Below are 15,554 nucleotides of genomic sequence, written 5' to 3'. Positions count from 1 at the left end.
AGGTGTGGCAGTAAAATGCCCTGGAACTACACTGCCTTACAGTGGCCCGGGATATTTAAACTAAATTTTAGTTTTTCACTTGGGTTAACCACATTTCAAGTACAATAACTACATACCACAGCTAATGCCACCAAAGTGAGCAGGAAGTAATAATTGATGCCTGTCACATTGGACAGTAGAGAGTTTGAATATTTCTTTCATCAAACAGTTATATTAACCAGCACATTCATTCTTCTGGCTTGATTAAGAACTACCGAAAGGTATCCAATCTAGACAGCACCTAGGAATTGTTCTAACAGGAGAAAAGCAAGTCTTCAAATGTTTGACTTGCTAATCATGCTGGCATTATTTTATATATATAAACATGCTTAATAGTTTATTTAAACTAAGTATTTTCCCAATAGCTATTAATCAAGAGATGATCTTGAAATGTTGGTAATATAGCTCAATGGCAGAGCCTTTGCCTAGCATGTGGCAGGCCCTGAGTTCAATCTCCAGCACTGCAAAATTTAAAGAGGAAAAAATTATCTCAAGAATATGAACACAGTTGTTTTTACCTTCCAGCAACATAACTGAGCTGATACTCTTCCTTAGAAGTTATCTAAACTCATCCACGAACCTTATCAAAATGACCAAGCTTCACATGAGAAAATAGGAAAATGTTCAAATACTGTGAAATTTCAGATTCTGATGATAGCAAAGTTTATACTTAACCCAAAACTTCTGTACTGCAAAAAATTTTCTATCAATATTTTTAATTAAAGTCAAGGCAAAGGCAACCTATCACAGTTAGCCACATTGTAATGTGAACATATCTAAGACTATAGCCCCCTCCCTTCAAGCCAGAGATGCACAACGTCTATCCAAACAGACAAAATGTTTTCAAAATATTGGGCATGAAAGTAAACTCCAGGCTAAATAAAGGAAATTAGCCAAAAATCTATGATTATAAATGTCAAGTTTTAAATATCAAAAGCTAGTAATAAAATGCTTATGCCACTTGAATTCCTATTTTCAAAACCCTTTAACGGCAACAGAAAAGGCTGATTTTTAGCACAAATTGTTAGGAAACAGATTCTTGGAGGGTTGCATTTCATTTTAGATAAATAATAGACATAAACACATCTCTTTTTAACAGTAGCAAATACGTCATAGCACAGCAAAAGGAAATCTAAGTCTATCATTATGGCTGGCATGCAATCACACCAATTAGCATTTCCAAGTTAATAACAGGTGTATGGCTGCTCTTGGTCACTCTGTCCTCTCTACATGAAAGTGGTCATTGGCAATTGTGCCTTACATTGTCCATTACCTTGTATGTATGTCCCCAACTAAAATGTAAACTCTAAGAATATGACTCCATTATTGCTAAGAATCTACAGATTCCAGAGAAAAGAATGTCTTAAATATAGTATACAAACAAGAAACATTTGATGGATTCAAATCTGAGCATAAAATGATCCATTATGAATCTAATCTCAGATTCTTCAGTATGACTATGGTGTTATTTTATTAAAGTTCTTTTAATCACTATTTTAAATAAAGTTATAAATATACTAAAGCTTTTTGTTCTTCACCAAAATACAGAGGATTTCTTTCCAGTTCAGTCTACTAATTAAGGATTTAAAAACACATGACATGTAGGGTAATAAATACAGAACTCTTTATAGTTACATCATAAAAAATTTACTTCTCTTTATTTTTAGCTCTAGTAACTGGAAAAAAATGAGCTAGCACCTACAAAACCTACCTACATCCCTAAATTAATTTGAAAAACTTTTTTATTTGTTTTTGGTCCTTTGAGACAAGGTCTCCCTGTAGCCCTAGCTGGCCTAGAACTTGCTCAGCCTGGCTCTGCCTCCCAAATGCTGAGATTAAAGGTGTGTGCCATCACACCTGATTAATTTGAAAAACATTTTTGGAAATAATTCTTAAGGGGTTTATTTTAATAAACATAATTTAAAAAAAAACATAAAAACTTTGTGAGGAAGTGGATGATGCAATCCTAATGCTTGTAAACAGATATTTTCTCACATTTCTCTTGGGATTGTTAATTACTAAAACTATCCACTCACTAAAGTTCACAGTAAGTTATTTAGCAGAGGTTTTGCTTCTGTGGGCCTAACTACCTACAGTCACCATCAATCTCAAAATATTCAACTGAAAATATCAGAAACGGTTCATAATTTTTGAATGATTCATTTATTGTATTCTTATAATTGCCACGTTATTCATAGTTACTGTTAATTTCTTGCTGTGCTGAATGTATAAATTACACTGTATTATAAGAACGTGCATATGGAGAGACCAATCTACAGGGTTCTTTATGACCCATGGTTTCGGGAACCCATGGTTTAGAACATATCCCCCCATGGACAAAGGAAGCTACTAGAAAATTTTTTACTATATTTATACAGAAACTATAATGAATGTACTGTCATAGCCTTTTTATTTATTTATTTATTTTATTTTATTTTATTTATTTATTTATTTATTTTTGGTCCTTTTGAAGCAGGGTCTCCCTGTGGCCCCAGCTGTCCTGGAACTCACTATGTAGACCAGGCTGGCCTTGAACTCCCAGAGATCCGCCTGTCTCTGCCTCCCAAGTGCTGGGACTACAGGCATGCGCCACCACACCCGGCCTTTTTATTCTTTTTTAACAAAATGTTTTTCCAAATTTTAAATGGCCATTCTAACCTATATTCATTAAAAAGGAGATTATTCCATTCACACTAAAAAACACCACAATATACCTTTCCTGAATATGAATATTTTTTACAATTTCAAAAGGTAATTTTGGTAAGTTGGTATTTCCCCTCATTCCTACAACTAAATTTTATTTTATTTTGCCCATAACAAGGTCAGCCTATATAGGACATATGCAACATCTGTACTGGAAACATACTGGAGTCACAACAAAAATTGCATATTAACTACTGGGAACTGAACTCTTGACATTTTGGTTGTTAGCTTTAGCCTTTAATGGCTGAGCTATTGCCCCAGCCCTATGCTAACTACTAGAAGGCAGCTTTCAAAAAAATCAAACATGAGCCCTTTAGATGTAAATTCTGAACCATTTCCAAGATGTGACAGATCTAAAATCCTGTAAAGAGATTGGGAAACACTGACTGGCTGGAATTAGAAGAGTAGCTCTAATATTTCACCAGACAGAGTGAGAGGGAGAAAAACAACTAACCTATGTACATTTGTTGGGCAGGCTCATTCATGGCAAAGAATGAAAGGGTTAAGTGTAAAAACAGGTAGAATGTTTAAAAAACCAGCAACATGGGGAGAGCAGGAAGGCAAAGAAACTGTCTGTAGCATGTTTCATCCAGGAAGCAAAAAGCAAAAGAGGTCAGGAACAAAATGGAAAAAGGAGGTAAATGTCCTTCCACACACTGGGACTGTGCCCAATCTACCAGCAGAAAGGCACGTCCTGCGAAGGGAAAGGAAAAGGAGGCAGGAAGGAAACACGAGGGCTCACAGAAGCAGAGGTTCTAAAACAGATGCTTCTTCAAATTGGTTAATTCCCATTTTTATATTTCAAATATTGGCTTAATATATATATGTACACATATATAATGACATTATATATTACTGAAGGAATTAGGAACATGTCCTATGAAAGATGAAATTCCCGGCTATAATGTAAAACCTAGAAGAAAAAAAACTCAGTCTTCAATTTCAGGGGAATATAAAATGAAAATTTTTTTAAATAGGATTTTGTTATTCCTAAGAAGGAAGTTTTTTTTTGTTTTTTTTTGTCTTTTTTTTGGTCTTTTTGAGACAGGGTCTCCCTGTAGCCTCAGCTGGCCTGGAACTCACTACGTAGACCAGGTGGGCCTTGAACTCAGAGATCCGTCTGCCTCTGCCTCCCGAGTGCTGGGATTAAAGGCATGCGCCACCACGCCCGGCTTAGAAGGAAGTTTTAAAAAGGGCACGGTAGGGCCTCTCTCTCTTAACCCACTATGTACTCAAGAGAAGCTAACGTTCTTCCTTAGGAAGTTGAAAATTAAAGTAACAACATGGCAGGAAAAGATCTTGTACAGTGGTGCTACGGCAGAGGTGACAGGAATGCCCTGTTGTGTGTAATGTGTACTGCCTGTGCAAGCACTCAGACAGATGCTGACATCTGTCTTTCTAATGGAAAGCACAAGTCTTCTGAATGGCTCTTCATAGTTCTAACTTAAGACATGAACTCTTTAAATTTGATGCAATTAAAATTGTTAAAAACTAAAATTTATCCCCAATATCATAAACGGTTATTTTCCTATTTGAGAATATTGGAAAAAATAAAAATGCTTTTAATATACAATAGACAATTTAACGTGTCTTTGTATGTAAAAAGAAATACACAGCTGATAATACCTTATATAAATTTTCTAGCTCTGCATCCTTTACTGGGTTCAAATTTTATACAATATACATAAAGTAAAATATCCTATTTTTGTGACATGAAATAGTCAAACTGACTTATTAAGGTGAGGTCATTTTTCTGTTTAGTTCTCAGCAAGCTCACTGCTTGGTTCTGTATCTGTTCACATTGAACACTGTCACGATGTTGAGAAAAGATGTTTCATTAATATAATTCATGTGGAAGTAGAAAAAAGAAAAGCTAACTTAAGGACTGTTATTTTCACATCTATAACTGCTGAAATGCTTTGGCAATTTAACACGGGCAAAATCAATCTGTTCATTTTGTTTACACAGTGCAACATAAGACATGCAGAATGCAACAGGCTCATAACATGCACAGAAAGCTGAGAAGCGGGGGATGTGCAGAAGAGAGAGAGAGGAAAGCAAGGCTCTTCAAACGTCTTCTTGTGTCTGACAGAACAGGTTCAGTCTGTTGCATGCATGCTAAACTTGGTGGAATTGCAAAATACCATACCTTAGGGGTGATCCGATGAGCAAGGTAGGAGGGGTAGGGTTACTCCCTGCATTGTGCCGGCGCCGTACTGCCTGGCGCCTAAATGTGCTGCGTTCACGGCGAAATGCCACTGTCTCCTCGCTGGCCTGTGCTGCTGCATCAAGACAGACTTAGGTCAAACAGGAGCCTAGGTCAGAGATGAAAATAGCAGCTGAGCCTGTCTTTCTCCGAACTTCCCATCTCATGGGTAAAGGGAACCTGTCTACTTAATCCAGACTGTTTTCCTAGGTCTGCTGTTACAGGGAGTGTATGTCATTTATTCAAAGTTAATTTGTTTTCAGAAAATAATGTTTTGGATCTATTATCTGGCCTCACACTCTCCTTTTCAGCCTCATCTTCCTATTTTGAGATGTCTGTTGCTTGAAACCTTTTCCTGAAAGTCTCTTTATTTTTGGCACGGACTCTCCCATTCTCCCTTTAAATAAGTCAAAGTTAAAAAAAAAAAAAATCAGTAGTTTCCCCTAGTGGGAAAGGAACAGCAGCTTTTTCCTCCCGTGAGGATAGCAAAGTCACCACACAGTGCAGGGCTCCTTGACTCATGGCAGGTGTACAGCCTGACAAGCCATCAGAGATGGAAAGCATCAAGGTTCAAAATGCAGTAGATACAATTACCCTACCCAAATCAGAGTTCAGCAACACAGTACACACCACCGAGTGTGGGGAGTTTCCCCTCGTGAGTGTAGCTGACTGGGAGTTATGGCCTGCTGCCATTGCCCACATTGAAAGGCTATTCTATCACATATGGCTTAGCCAGGAAAAGAGCAAAATTCAAAATTCGAAGTATGGTTTCTACTGAAGGGTATGACTTTCGCATCATCATACAGGAGAAATTCTATTGAACCACCCTAAGTCAGAGACCACTGTTCACTATGCCAAGGAGTTGCGCAGTGCACTGTACTGAGGTACCCTGTGCCACAATTTTATCACCAAGTTGGCAGAACTAGTCAGTCAAATACTCAAGATAGCATAAATCTATCTTAACTGTAAAATGCTTTGTATATCATCAAAAACTTTATTAAAAAATGCTAAGGTCTTGGCCCTAGTCCCCCCCAACATTAGGAAGCAATATCAGTAAAATATCAAGTATGGAAACTCAGATTACGTTAGAAGCAATAGAGAACAAGCTGAACCCAAGTATACCTCAATGGCAAAATCACAATAGTGACTTACTGGTGTTGCACATACTCTCATAAAACCATACTAACTGAACAATCCGATTTTCCACAACAAAATGTAGTCATTTTCATCCATTTGAATATGAAACAACTGCTTTTCCCCAGTAATCTAAATATTCTGGGAATCTTTTTGATTTTGAGAAAAAAACATTTTGATGCTAAATACAATTAAAGAAAAAAGAAATTAGTACAGAAACATTCTTTTCACACATAAAAATTCCTTTAAATATGAAAAGGCCATTGTTTATATATGAAAATCCTACATATCAGATGTAAACAACGAAGCTGATTAAAGTTGGTCATCTGTGACTGTCCTGTCTCATACTACTGTATTACTAGCCAGACAAACCATCAGCAATGGAAAGCATCAAGGTTCAAAATTATTTAAAAGGTTTAAACAATATAGACATTTACATTTACTCCTCACATTCCTGAACCACATCTGAAGTGTTCGGAAGTGACATAGTGCTAGTGGCTTCCACTGTTAAACAACACAGACCAGAACATTCCCACTGTAATGGGCCTGTACTCCACACAGTGCTGCGCTGGAAATCAAGGTTGGTGTTTTGTTATTACAACCTGCAAAGCACCTTGTTCACTTGATTCCTGACAACTGTGGCCTCAATAAAATGAAAATGCAATCCACACCATCAAAGGAGAAAACACGAATTGGCAGAGCCGACCCTGGATGAAAGATGCAACCAAGGAAACAGAGAACAAGGCTGGTGAGGAGAGGAAGGAAATGACATGAGCGCTTCCTCTGTGCATGGCTCCTAGATGCCTGTATAGTGAAGCCAGGTTACAGATGCACACCACTGTTGTTAACTCAAGAAGTACTTTGTGGACTATCACACAGGAATTTTCTCTTCTGCAATTCAAACAAATCACAATCTATTTTTTATAAGCCATTACTTCTAACAAACAATTACACTCAACTTCACTGGTCAAATCAACTACATTATGGAATCTCCAAACATTCTTTCTGTTGTCTCAAACAGAAAAATTTACCAGATATAATTTATGAGGTAACTCTAGAAAAGTAGCCTGAGAGCACTGAGTACTGAGAACGGGAAAAGGGGCTCACAGACAGCTCTTCTACTGAAAAGTGAATGGTATTAATCTTATAAAAAAGAAGAAAAAGAAAAAAAGCTAAAATAAATAAAGAACTAAATTAGGCAAACCAAAACAAACAGAAAAACCTACCCAAGCTAAAAAACTACAAGTGTCAACATTTAGGAAAAAAAAAAAATCCTTTGGTTTCTTAAAAAAACACAACAATTTTTTTGGCTGTTGGACACTATTCATATGTTATTTTGAAAATCGCTATATATCAATCATTCCTTAATAGTCTTTTTTGTTTTGCTTGAGACAGGGTCTGACTCTAGCCTGGGTGGTCTAGAACTCCCTATATAGATCAGGTTGGCCTTACACTCACAGATATCCACCTGCCTCTGCCTCCTAAGAGCTGGGATTAAAGGCGTGCCACCACGCCTGGTAATGATTAGTCTCTCTCTCTCTCTCCCTTCCTTTTTTTTCTAAAGATTTAATTTTATTTTAACTACATGTATATGTGTGTGTCTGTGTAGGGGACTGCAGCTGCCTGAGAGGCCAGAAGAAAACATCAGATCCTGGGAAAGTAGAGTTTCAGGAGGTTGTGAACCACCCAGTGTAGGTGCTGGGAACCCAACTCTGATTCTTTGCAAGAGCAGTATCTGCTCTTAACCACTGAGGCATCTCTACAGTCCCTCCTTAGTAGTCTTGAAAACATATGAAGATGAAAGATTAGGCCTCCATTGAACATACTATTAGAGTTATTCTTACTACATATTATCTTTTGTTAAGAGAGATATAAAAACCTATTGTTATAAGAATTTTCAAAATGTTCCCCATGGTAACTGTTGTAACAAAATCTAGGAACATTCAACTGAAAATGCCATGCTATAATTTATGATTACAGTAAATAAGACTAAGCCCTCTGAGGAATATGCTTTTTTTTAAAAAAAAATTACTTGATTTATTTTATGTGTCTGAGTGTTTTGCCTGTGTGTATCCAAGTGCACCTGTGTGTGCAAAGCCCACTGAAGCCAAAGGAGGGTGTCAGAACCCCTGGAATTGGAGTTACAGACAGTTGTTAGTCACCCTATGAGTACTGGAAACTGAACCCAGGTTCTTTGCAAGAGCAGCCAGTGCTCTTAACCCCTGAGCCATGTCTCCAGCCCCAGAAATGTGCTTCCTAAATAGAACATCCATATTGAAACTGGCCTATACAGGTCCAGGTGTATGGGAGCCAAAAGGAGAAAAGGGTATCTCTAAAGTTTAAAATAATTTCTTGTAAGCACATGGATATATGAGCTCTAATCACACATAAGGCAAGTTCCCCAAGACAACTGTAATGAACTCTGTGTACGGGAGCAGGGTATGCACCTCTAGGGGGAATGACTTACTCATGTGTGCATGTGTGGAGGCAAGAGAATCACAAGGTTAAGAAGTTGGTGTTCAGTCTTCCTTTATTGCTCTCTACCTTACTTTTTGAGACAGGATTTCTTACTGAACCTGGAGCTCACAGATTAAGCTCGACTGGCTAGCCAGTAAACCCTCAGAATCCACCTGTCTTCACATCCTCAGCACTGGTGTTATGGATGCACTACACCAAACCCTGCTTTTACATAGGTGGTAGGGATCCGAACTCGGGTCCTCAGGCTTGCATGCAAACCCTTTACCTAGTGAGCCATCTTCCCAGCCCTTTGTGAATCATTTAAGTATATAAGAAAAGGAACACTTAAAAAAAACAATGGGGGTCCCCTCTGGGAAATTGAATCCCTGGCCTCAGAAAGAAAATAATTTCTTCATTTTTTCTCTTTTTGTCTACATTAGGACATGAGACTCTATGTGGTAGCACAAGTCTTTAATCCCAGCACTCTGGAGGCAGAGGCAGATGGAACTGTGAATTCAAGGCCAGTCTGGTCTGGAGCAAGTTCCAGGCCAGCCAGAGGTACCTAGTGAGACCCTGCCTTAAAAAAAGGAAACTCTAAAATACCAGAGAGGAGGGAGAGACTATTCCAGGAACTTTTGAAGTTTTCATTTTAGCCTTGTATAAAACCTGTTATCTTCCAGCAAAGGAGGAAATTAACTAGTCCAATTTTAAGTATATCAAATGTAAATAATAAAACATTAGCACTCTAGGAAAAATTAAATTGTATGCACTGCAATGACAAAGGTGCACTTGCACACACACAGCAAAACACTCACATACATAAAAGTAACAAAAAATTTAAAATGTAAATAATTTTCTCCAAGAAATACAGGTTAAGAAATGCAGAAAACTGCACAAATGATCATAAATAAACACAAACCTCTCCACTTCGGCTATTCTTTACAATCTGACAATTGATATAAAAAGATGGCTCAGCAGTTAGGAGTGCTTGCTGCTCTTCCAGACAACCCAAGTTCTGTTGCCAGCACCCACATCTGGTGACTCATAACCACCTTGCACAACTCCAGCTCTGGGGGATTTGATGCCCTCTTTTGGCCTCTGCAGGCACATGCACACACTCACACACACAGATGCACTCAATAAAAGATAATATTAAGGGGCTGGAGAAATGGCTCAGCAGTTAAGAGTGCCTACTGTTCTCCCAGAGGACCTGAGTTTGGTTCCAAGCATGCACATGGCAGCTCACAACTGTCTGTAACTCCAGTTCCAGGGGATTCAACACCTTCTGGCCTCTGTGGGCACCAGGCACATATGTGGTGCACATATATACATGCCAGCAAACACTTATCCACATAAAACAAAAATAAATAACTCAAAAATTTAAATAATAAAATGTTTTAAATTTCTCCTAAATAAACAATTATTGGTATCATTTTATTTTGATCAAAGTACTTGACTAATGAATAAGAGTTCCTCAAAGGAGTTTAAAGTTTAGAAATAAGAACCAGAGCCAGACCTACAAGAGCAAGGAATGTGCTCTCTGGATTCAGGAAGCCCTGTAAAGGGATGATAAAATCTGTTCTGTATGAGAGAGAGAGAGAGAGAGAGAGAGAGAGAGAGAGAGAGAGAGAGAAAGAGAGAGAAAGAGAATATAGGACTGAATAACATAAGTTAGCTATATGGCATATTATTATCAAACCAAGAGAAATCCCAGGTTAATAGATTAGACATTAAAAACATTTGACTATTAGTATTATGTAAGAAATTAGAAATTCAGATATTCTTCGCAGTTTCACTGCTGTCAAGTTTCACACACACAATTAAAGATCTCTAACCTACTCCTACATGTAACTATTTTCTTCTACTTTAATCCTGTATCACTGAATTAACAGGGATAAATATGTTTCCGTAGTATAACAAAATGGCCTGTTTCACAATAGCAGCACTACTAAACACTTATCTCATGTTAAGCATGTTCTAAGCATCTTATGTGTGTGCAATCTGCATCATCTTTACAAGTATGCTATGAACTGGTATCACTATCATCTCATTCTAAGATGATGGAGCTGAGGCTTCATGAAGAGAATAAGCAGGTTTCTGAGAGCAACTACAGTGTGGCTGGTATACAAACAGAGGCATAATGATTCTTTACCACTAAAGTGAATTACCTCCATTCTAGGGCATTTTATTTTACTACTTTAAAGTACATTTTCTGCGTTCCACCCCTTCACACTACCAACACTATTCGTTTTGATAATAAAGCTTCTGAAAGACTCATCCATACCTCCATATTTACTGGGATAAAAATTTACATGGTTTTATGTCAAGTCAAGTAATGTATGAGCAGTAGTAATGTGTGTTTCATGTTTCAGGAATAGAACAGATAAGGCAGAACAGACAGCCCCAGAACATCCCTCCTAAACTGCAGACAGGGCTGTAATGAATAATGCTTATGTGATATGTAACAGCACTTGAAATTCTGTAAATTTTATTTAAGAATTTTTAAACCCCTTTTTGCTACTTCCAGTCTTCTGGAAATTCAAATAAACCCTAAGCAAACTCTTGTATTTAGCTGTAAAGAAAACAACATAAATCTCCAACACATTTAAGTAAAATTTTTTTGTTCTCATTTTTACTCTAAACACAATAAAATTCAAATAAAAACAGTTCCTTCAATATTTTCCTCTGGAAAAAAGTTATCATCAGCTTCCCACATATTACTAAATTTATTCCACTAAAGTTGAGGTAAAAATATTAACATATTATTTAATTATTAACATTTAGTAGATTTAAAAAACAAACAAACCCCCCCAACTTTAGTAGATTTAAAAAACAAACAAAACCCCCCAACAAACAAAAATCCCCCAAAGGAGCACTTATATGGTCATAGAACTGCACAATGAAGCAAATAACATTTTCCATGTAGTTTTCTAAAAAAAAAAAAGGACACCCTTATTCTCTATGGAAAGGAAATCTGAAGATGCAGATGTACTATAGGTCTTGCACATATTTTATCAACATTTACATTTTTTTCTGTCTTTATTGAGATAGGGTCTCCTTGTAGCCCCAGCTGTCCTGGAACTCACTATGTAGACCGGCTGGCCTTGAACTCACAGAGATCCGCCTGCCTCTGCCACGCCCGGCAACATTTACATTTTAACAATCTTATTTCAATGATATTTAGAACATTACATAGCATGTTCACTCTTAAAATTTATCTTGATAACTTTAAGAATTAAGCTCTATTTTAAAGTCTATTTTTGAACATTATGAACATATATATGAGGTTTCTATGAAAAATCAATCACTACAATATTCCAGACCTTTATGAAAAAAAGCATGGTACCCAGGTCAAAGACTCCAGGAAATGTAATTACTACACTGTTACCAAGTGGTAACAGCGTCCTGGATACCATTCATTCACAATGTTTAGGGTTGAAAGATCAGTTTGATGGCTCATTTGGCACTAAAGATCATTTCTTTACATTCTCATTATAAGTTAATCTTTGTTACTTCAAAACAGAAAGGAAAATAAAAACAGAACATTTACTACAATATGACCTTTGAAAATATTCTGGATAAATTTAAAATTCTTGGAGATAAAAAGTTGTATGTTTGGAAACATCTGTACAAACAGAAAATTTATCTTAGCTTTTAATAAGAGACTGAATATTCCTATTACAGAAACCAGTCACTTAAGCTTCAAAGTCATAAGCATAAACAAAAAGTTGAGGTAGAGGCCAGACATTTGACAACACAATTCTTCTCATTCTATATAGAAGCAGATTTCATAACAACCACAACAGTAAACAAACTATCTGGGTAGCAGGAAATAGTGGAAAACACCATCTCTGACAGAATATAACATCTATTCCATTTTGTACATTGCCCCAAATCATGAAATTAATAAGCAATTACTTTAGCCAAACACCATCACTATTATAGGGGGCATCACGCATCTATTAATGGACTAAAAATGTCCATGTATAGCTTGGTGTGGTGGCACATGCCTTAAATCCCAGCTCTCAGGAAGCAGACGGGGGGGATAGATCTCTGTGGGTTTGAGATCAGCCTTGTCTACACAGTGAGTTCCCAGTCAGCTAGGGCTGCATAGTGAGACTCTGTCTCAAAAAAGATAAATAAATAAGATAAATAAATATGCTAATATACACTACAAACTTCAACAATGACCTTTAAGAACAGTGTGAAATTATAGAAAAAATAATTTTTTTCTTAGTTATCTGTAACTTGAATTAAGAAAGAAAATCATAGAAATAAACAGAAAAAGAGATGGCTTTCAAAGTACATGACCAGAGCTAAAGTTCTGTTTGGAAAAGTATTATCTCACAGGTTGAGTGACCTCATTCTGGAAGTTCAGTAGCACACACTGCATAAGAGATGACTGTAAGTGGTTTAGTATCCTAAAATAACTGTAGTATTGTTGCTACTGTACAAAGGAAGGGGACTAATTTTAGTAACTACTGGCAAAACTGGCCTAGAAAAGTGGAGACCAACAAGAATAAATTGATATATTCGATAAGACAGTTGAACAAATATGTTCCTGGTCTTCACACCAAAGCCTTTTCTAACACCACCATCTTCTTTGTTGAAGAAAACTTGCTTTAACAACACAATGAAGGGGAAATGTTTAATAGAGAGCACATTTTCCCAAGACTATAAGACTGTCTCACCAACAGTACTAACTAAATCGGCAGTGGCAATCCCGAAGTTTCTCCCTGAGCCTACTTACCTCCACCGGCCACATCTTGCTCTTCCCCTTCAGGAAATTCAACTTGGCTTGGCAAACTATTCCTGGATCTAGTGACTGTCTCCAGCTGGGAAGCCCGTCCCAGCAAAGACAGCTCATCTAGCACCTCTCCGTCTTTGGCCTCGAGATCAGACTTGGAAGTGGTTAGGGGCTTTGCGCTTTCGGGCGCCAGGAGCCGGTGGGAGTCGTTCAAGCAGGCCACCGTGCTGCTGTCCAGGCTCAGCACCCGCGCGCGCGTCTTGGCACCGTGAGCGCTGGAGGTCCTGCGCGTGGCCCGCCGCTTGCCGGCACCCTCGGGCCCCGAGTGAGCTTTGTGCGTGTGGTCGGGGTCTGCGCCCCTCTCCCGGTGCGCGTGTTTGGTCTTGAGCACGCTGTACCTGCCCTCGGGGGAACGGCAGGCGTGCGAGGTGGTGCTGGAGGAGCTGTCGCTGCTGAACTGGTGGGCAGAATGGACGCTGGACGCGCGACTCAGGTCGCTCTGATCACTCGAGTCCTCGTCGGGACAAAACACGGCGCTGTGTGGCTTGGCTCCGGAGACGCCCCGGAAGGACACGTAGTCCCGGTGCCGACTGGAATCAAAACTGCTAGCCCGCTTCTTGCCCGTCCGCCGCCTGCCCGACTTGTGTGCGGAGGTTGTGCGGTGGACCAGGCTGGAGGACTTGGGGCGCACGTCCCCGTCCCTCGGCCCACCTCCCGTGTCCCCAAACGCCTTGGCCTCAGCCGGGGCGTCTTTGGCTCGGGCATGACTGCTCGGGGCGTCTGTGGCCGGGGCAAGGCTGCCCGAGGCGTCTGTGGCCGGAGCATGGTTTTCCTGGGCATCTCTAGCCTCAGCGTCGATGCCCGGGGCAGCCTTCTCAGGCGTGTCCTCGGGCGCAGTGAACTGGTTGGCGTGTGGGTTCCGGTTGGCATCCTCCGACGCAGAGCTGCCTGGGGCTCGCTGGTCTGCCTCCTCCCCGGGGGCCCGGGCCTCGCCTGCCTCGGGGGCAGCCTTGTCCCCGCTCATCCTTCGGCCACTGGCACCGCTGCTCCTCTCCTCCGGATCCGGCCCGCCCTCGCCCTTCTGGGGACGCCTCCTCCCCGCGTGGGGCGACTCCTCGTGCTCCGACAGCAGGCTCTCGATGTGAGTGGAGCTGGTCTGCTCACTCCTGAAGCTGCTGACCGTGCTGTTGGTGTCGCGGTCCGTGCCGCTGCAGTAGCTCTCCGTGGAGCCGCTGCTCCGGGTGCTCAGGCTCCGCAGGCTGTCCATGCTTTTGTCGGCATCCAGGGCTCGGCTCTTCCCACTTTTTATGGGTGGCTGAGAATTGCTTTTTTTCAGGTCACTGGCAAGCTGAAACTCTCCAGGTAAACAAGACTTTTCCACTAGGGATTCTTTGGATCCGGAGTGCGGCTTAGAAGACTCCAACTCACTAACGGGATCTAACCCTCGTCTCTGCTGATAAAGAGGGAAGTCATTTAGTGATGTGTCGGGAAAAGCCACAGCAGAGCTGGAAGTCCGAGGCACACCTCGTGGCCGGTGATCTTTCCTGTAAGAGTGTGAATGTAAAGGTACAAGAGAAGCTACTTCTGTGTCACAGGCACTGGACAGAGACTGGTCCACGTGGTGGTGGTGGCTATGGCTTGGCAGGCTCCCTTTGTCACTGAAGTCCCTTGGTAAGTCCTGTCCGCAGGAGGACAAGGAAGGCTGAATAGAGATGAAGGAGTCATTGGAGACCAAACGGAAGAGCTTCCGATCTGTTGCCAAATCTGTTTCAAACATATTTGAAAATGTTAATACATATCATGAGCTCCTTTCCTACTGTTCAACAAAGACTTCACAGCACAGAGTAAATCAGGAATAAGCAATTTCTCAAGCAGTTCACTGAACAACAGTTGGCCAGCCATCCCAATGAACTGGTTTCTATTTCAAACTGCACAAAGAAAGCATTCTAGAGATGGAATGAACTAAACTATCAAAGCTTTTGAGTTCTTTAAGTGGCTTCAGAAAAAGTTCTAGTCTGTTAACAGTGTCTGCCCCTACCCCCTCTCCACATCCCCTCCTTCCTCTCTCCCTTCTGGAACAGGGTCTCACTGTTCAACGCTGGTCTTGAACTTGAGATCCTCTTGCCTCAGTGTCCCGAGTCTAGAATTGTAGGTGTACAGAACTGCACCCTGTCACAAGCTCTATTTCTAACCTTTGGTTACCTTCTGACCCTCTGTTTCTTCATCTATAAGATGTGCTGTCAACCTCAGCAGGCAAGGACTATGATA

The 15,554-nt window shown here is 40.0% G+C and overlaps 1 protein-coding gene across 9 annotated transcripts in view; it reads right to left on the bottom strand.

The window, feature by feature from the left end:
- Pcnx1 (pecanex 1) overlaps positions 1–15,554 on the bottom strand; it is a 163,909-nt gene that overhangs the window by 88,417 nt on the left and 59,938 nt on the right. For 6 of the 9 annotated variants that reach the window (XR_003847835.1, XM_008823213.3, XM_008823215.3 and 3 more), the window contains 2 exons: positions 13,290–15,050; positions 4,892–5,024 (listed from right to left, as the gene is read on the bottom strand). Coding sequence is in view for 8 of the 9 variants with exons in the window: in XM_008823213.3 (XP_008821435.1) it covers positions 4,892–5,024; positions 13,290–15,050 (1,894 nt within the window). In the remaining variant the exon portion in view is untranslated. The remainder of the gene's footprint in view (positions 1–4,891; positions 5,025–13,289; positions 15,051–15,554) is intronic. The other 3 variants (XM_017795627.2, XM_017795628.2, XM_008823214.3) reach the window with 2 other exon arrangements.

Source organism: Nannospalax galili, unplaced genomic scaffold, assembly GCF_000622305.1.
Source record: "Nannospalax galili isolate Female #2095 unplaced genomic scaffold, S.galili_v1.0 scaffold1129, whole genome shotgun sequence".
In the NCBI taxonomy this organism is placed as follows: Eukaryota; Metazoa; Chordata; class Mammalia; order Rodentia; family Spalacidae; genus Nannospalax; species Nannospalax galili.
This window is presented reverse-complemented; position numbering and strand designations above follow the sequence as displayed.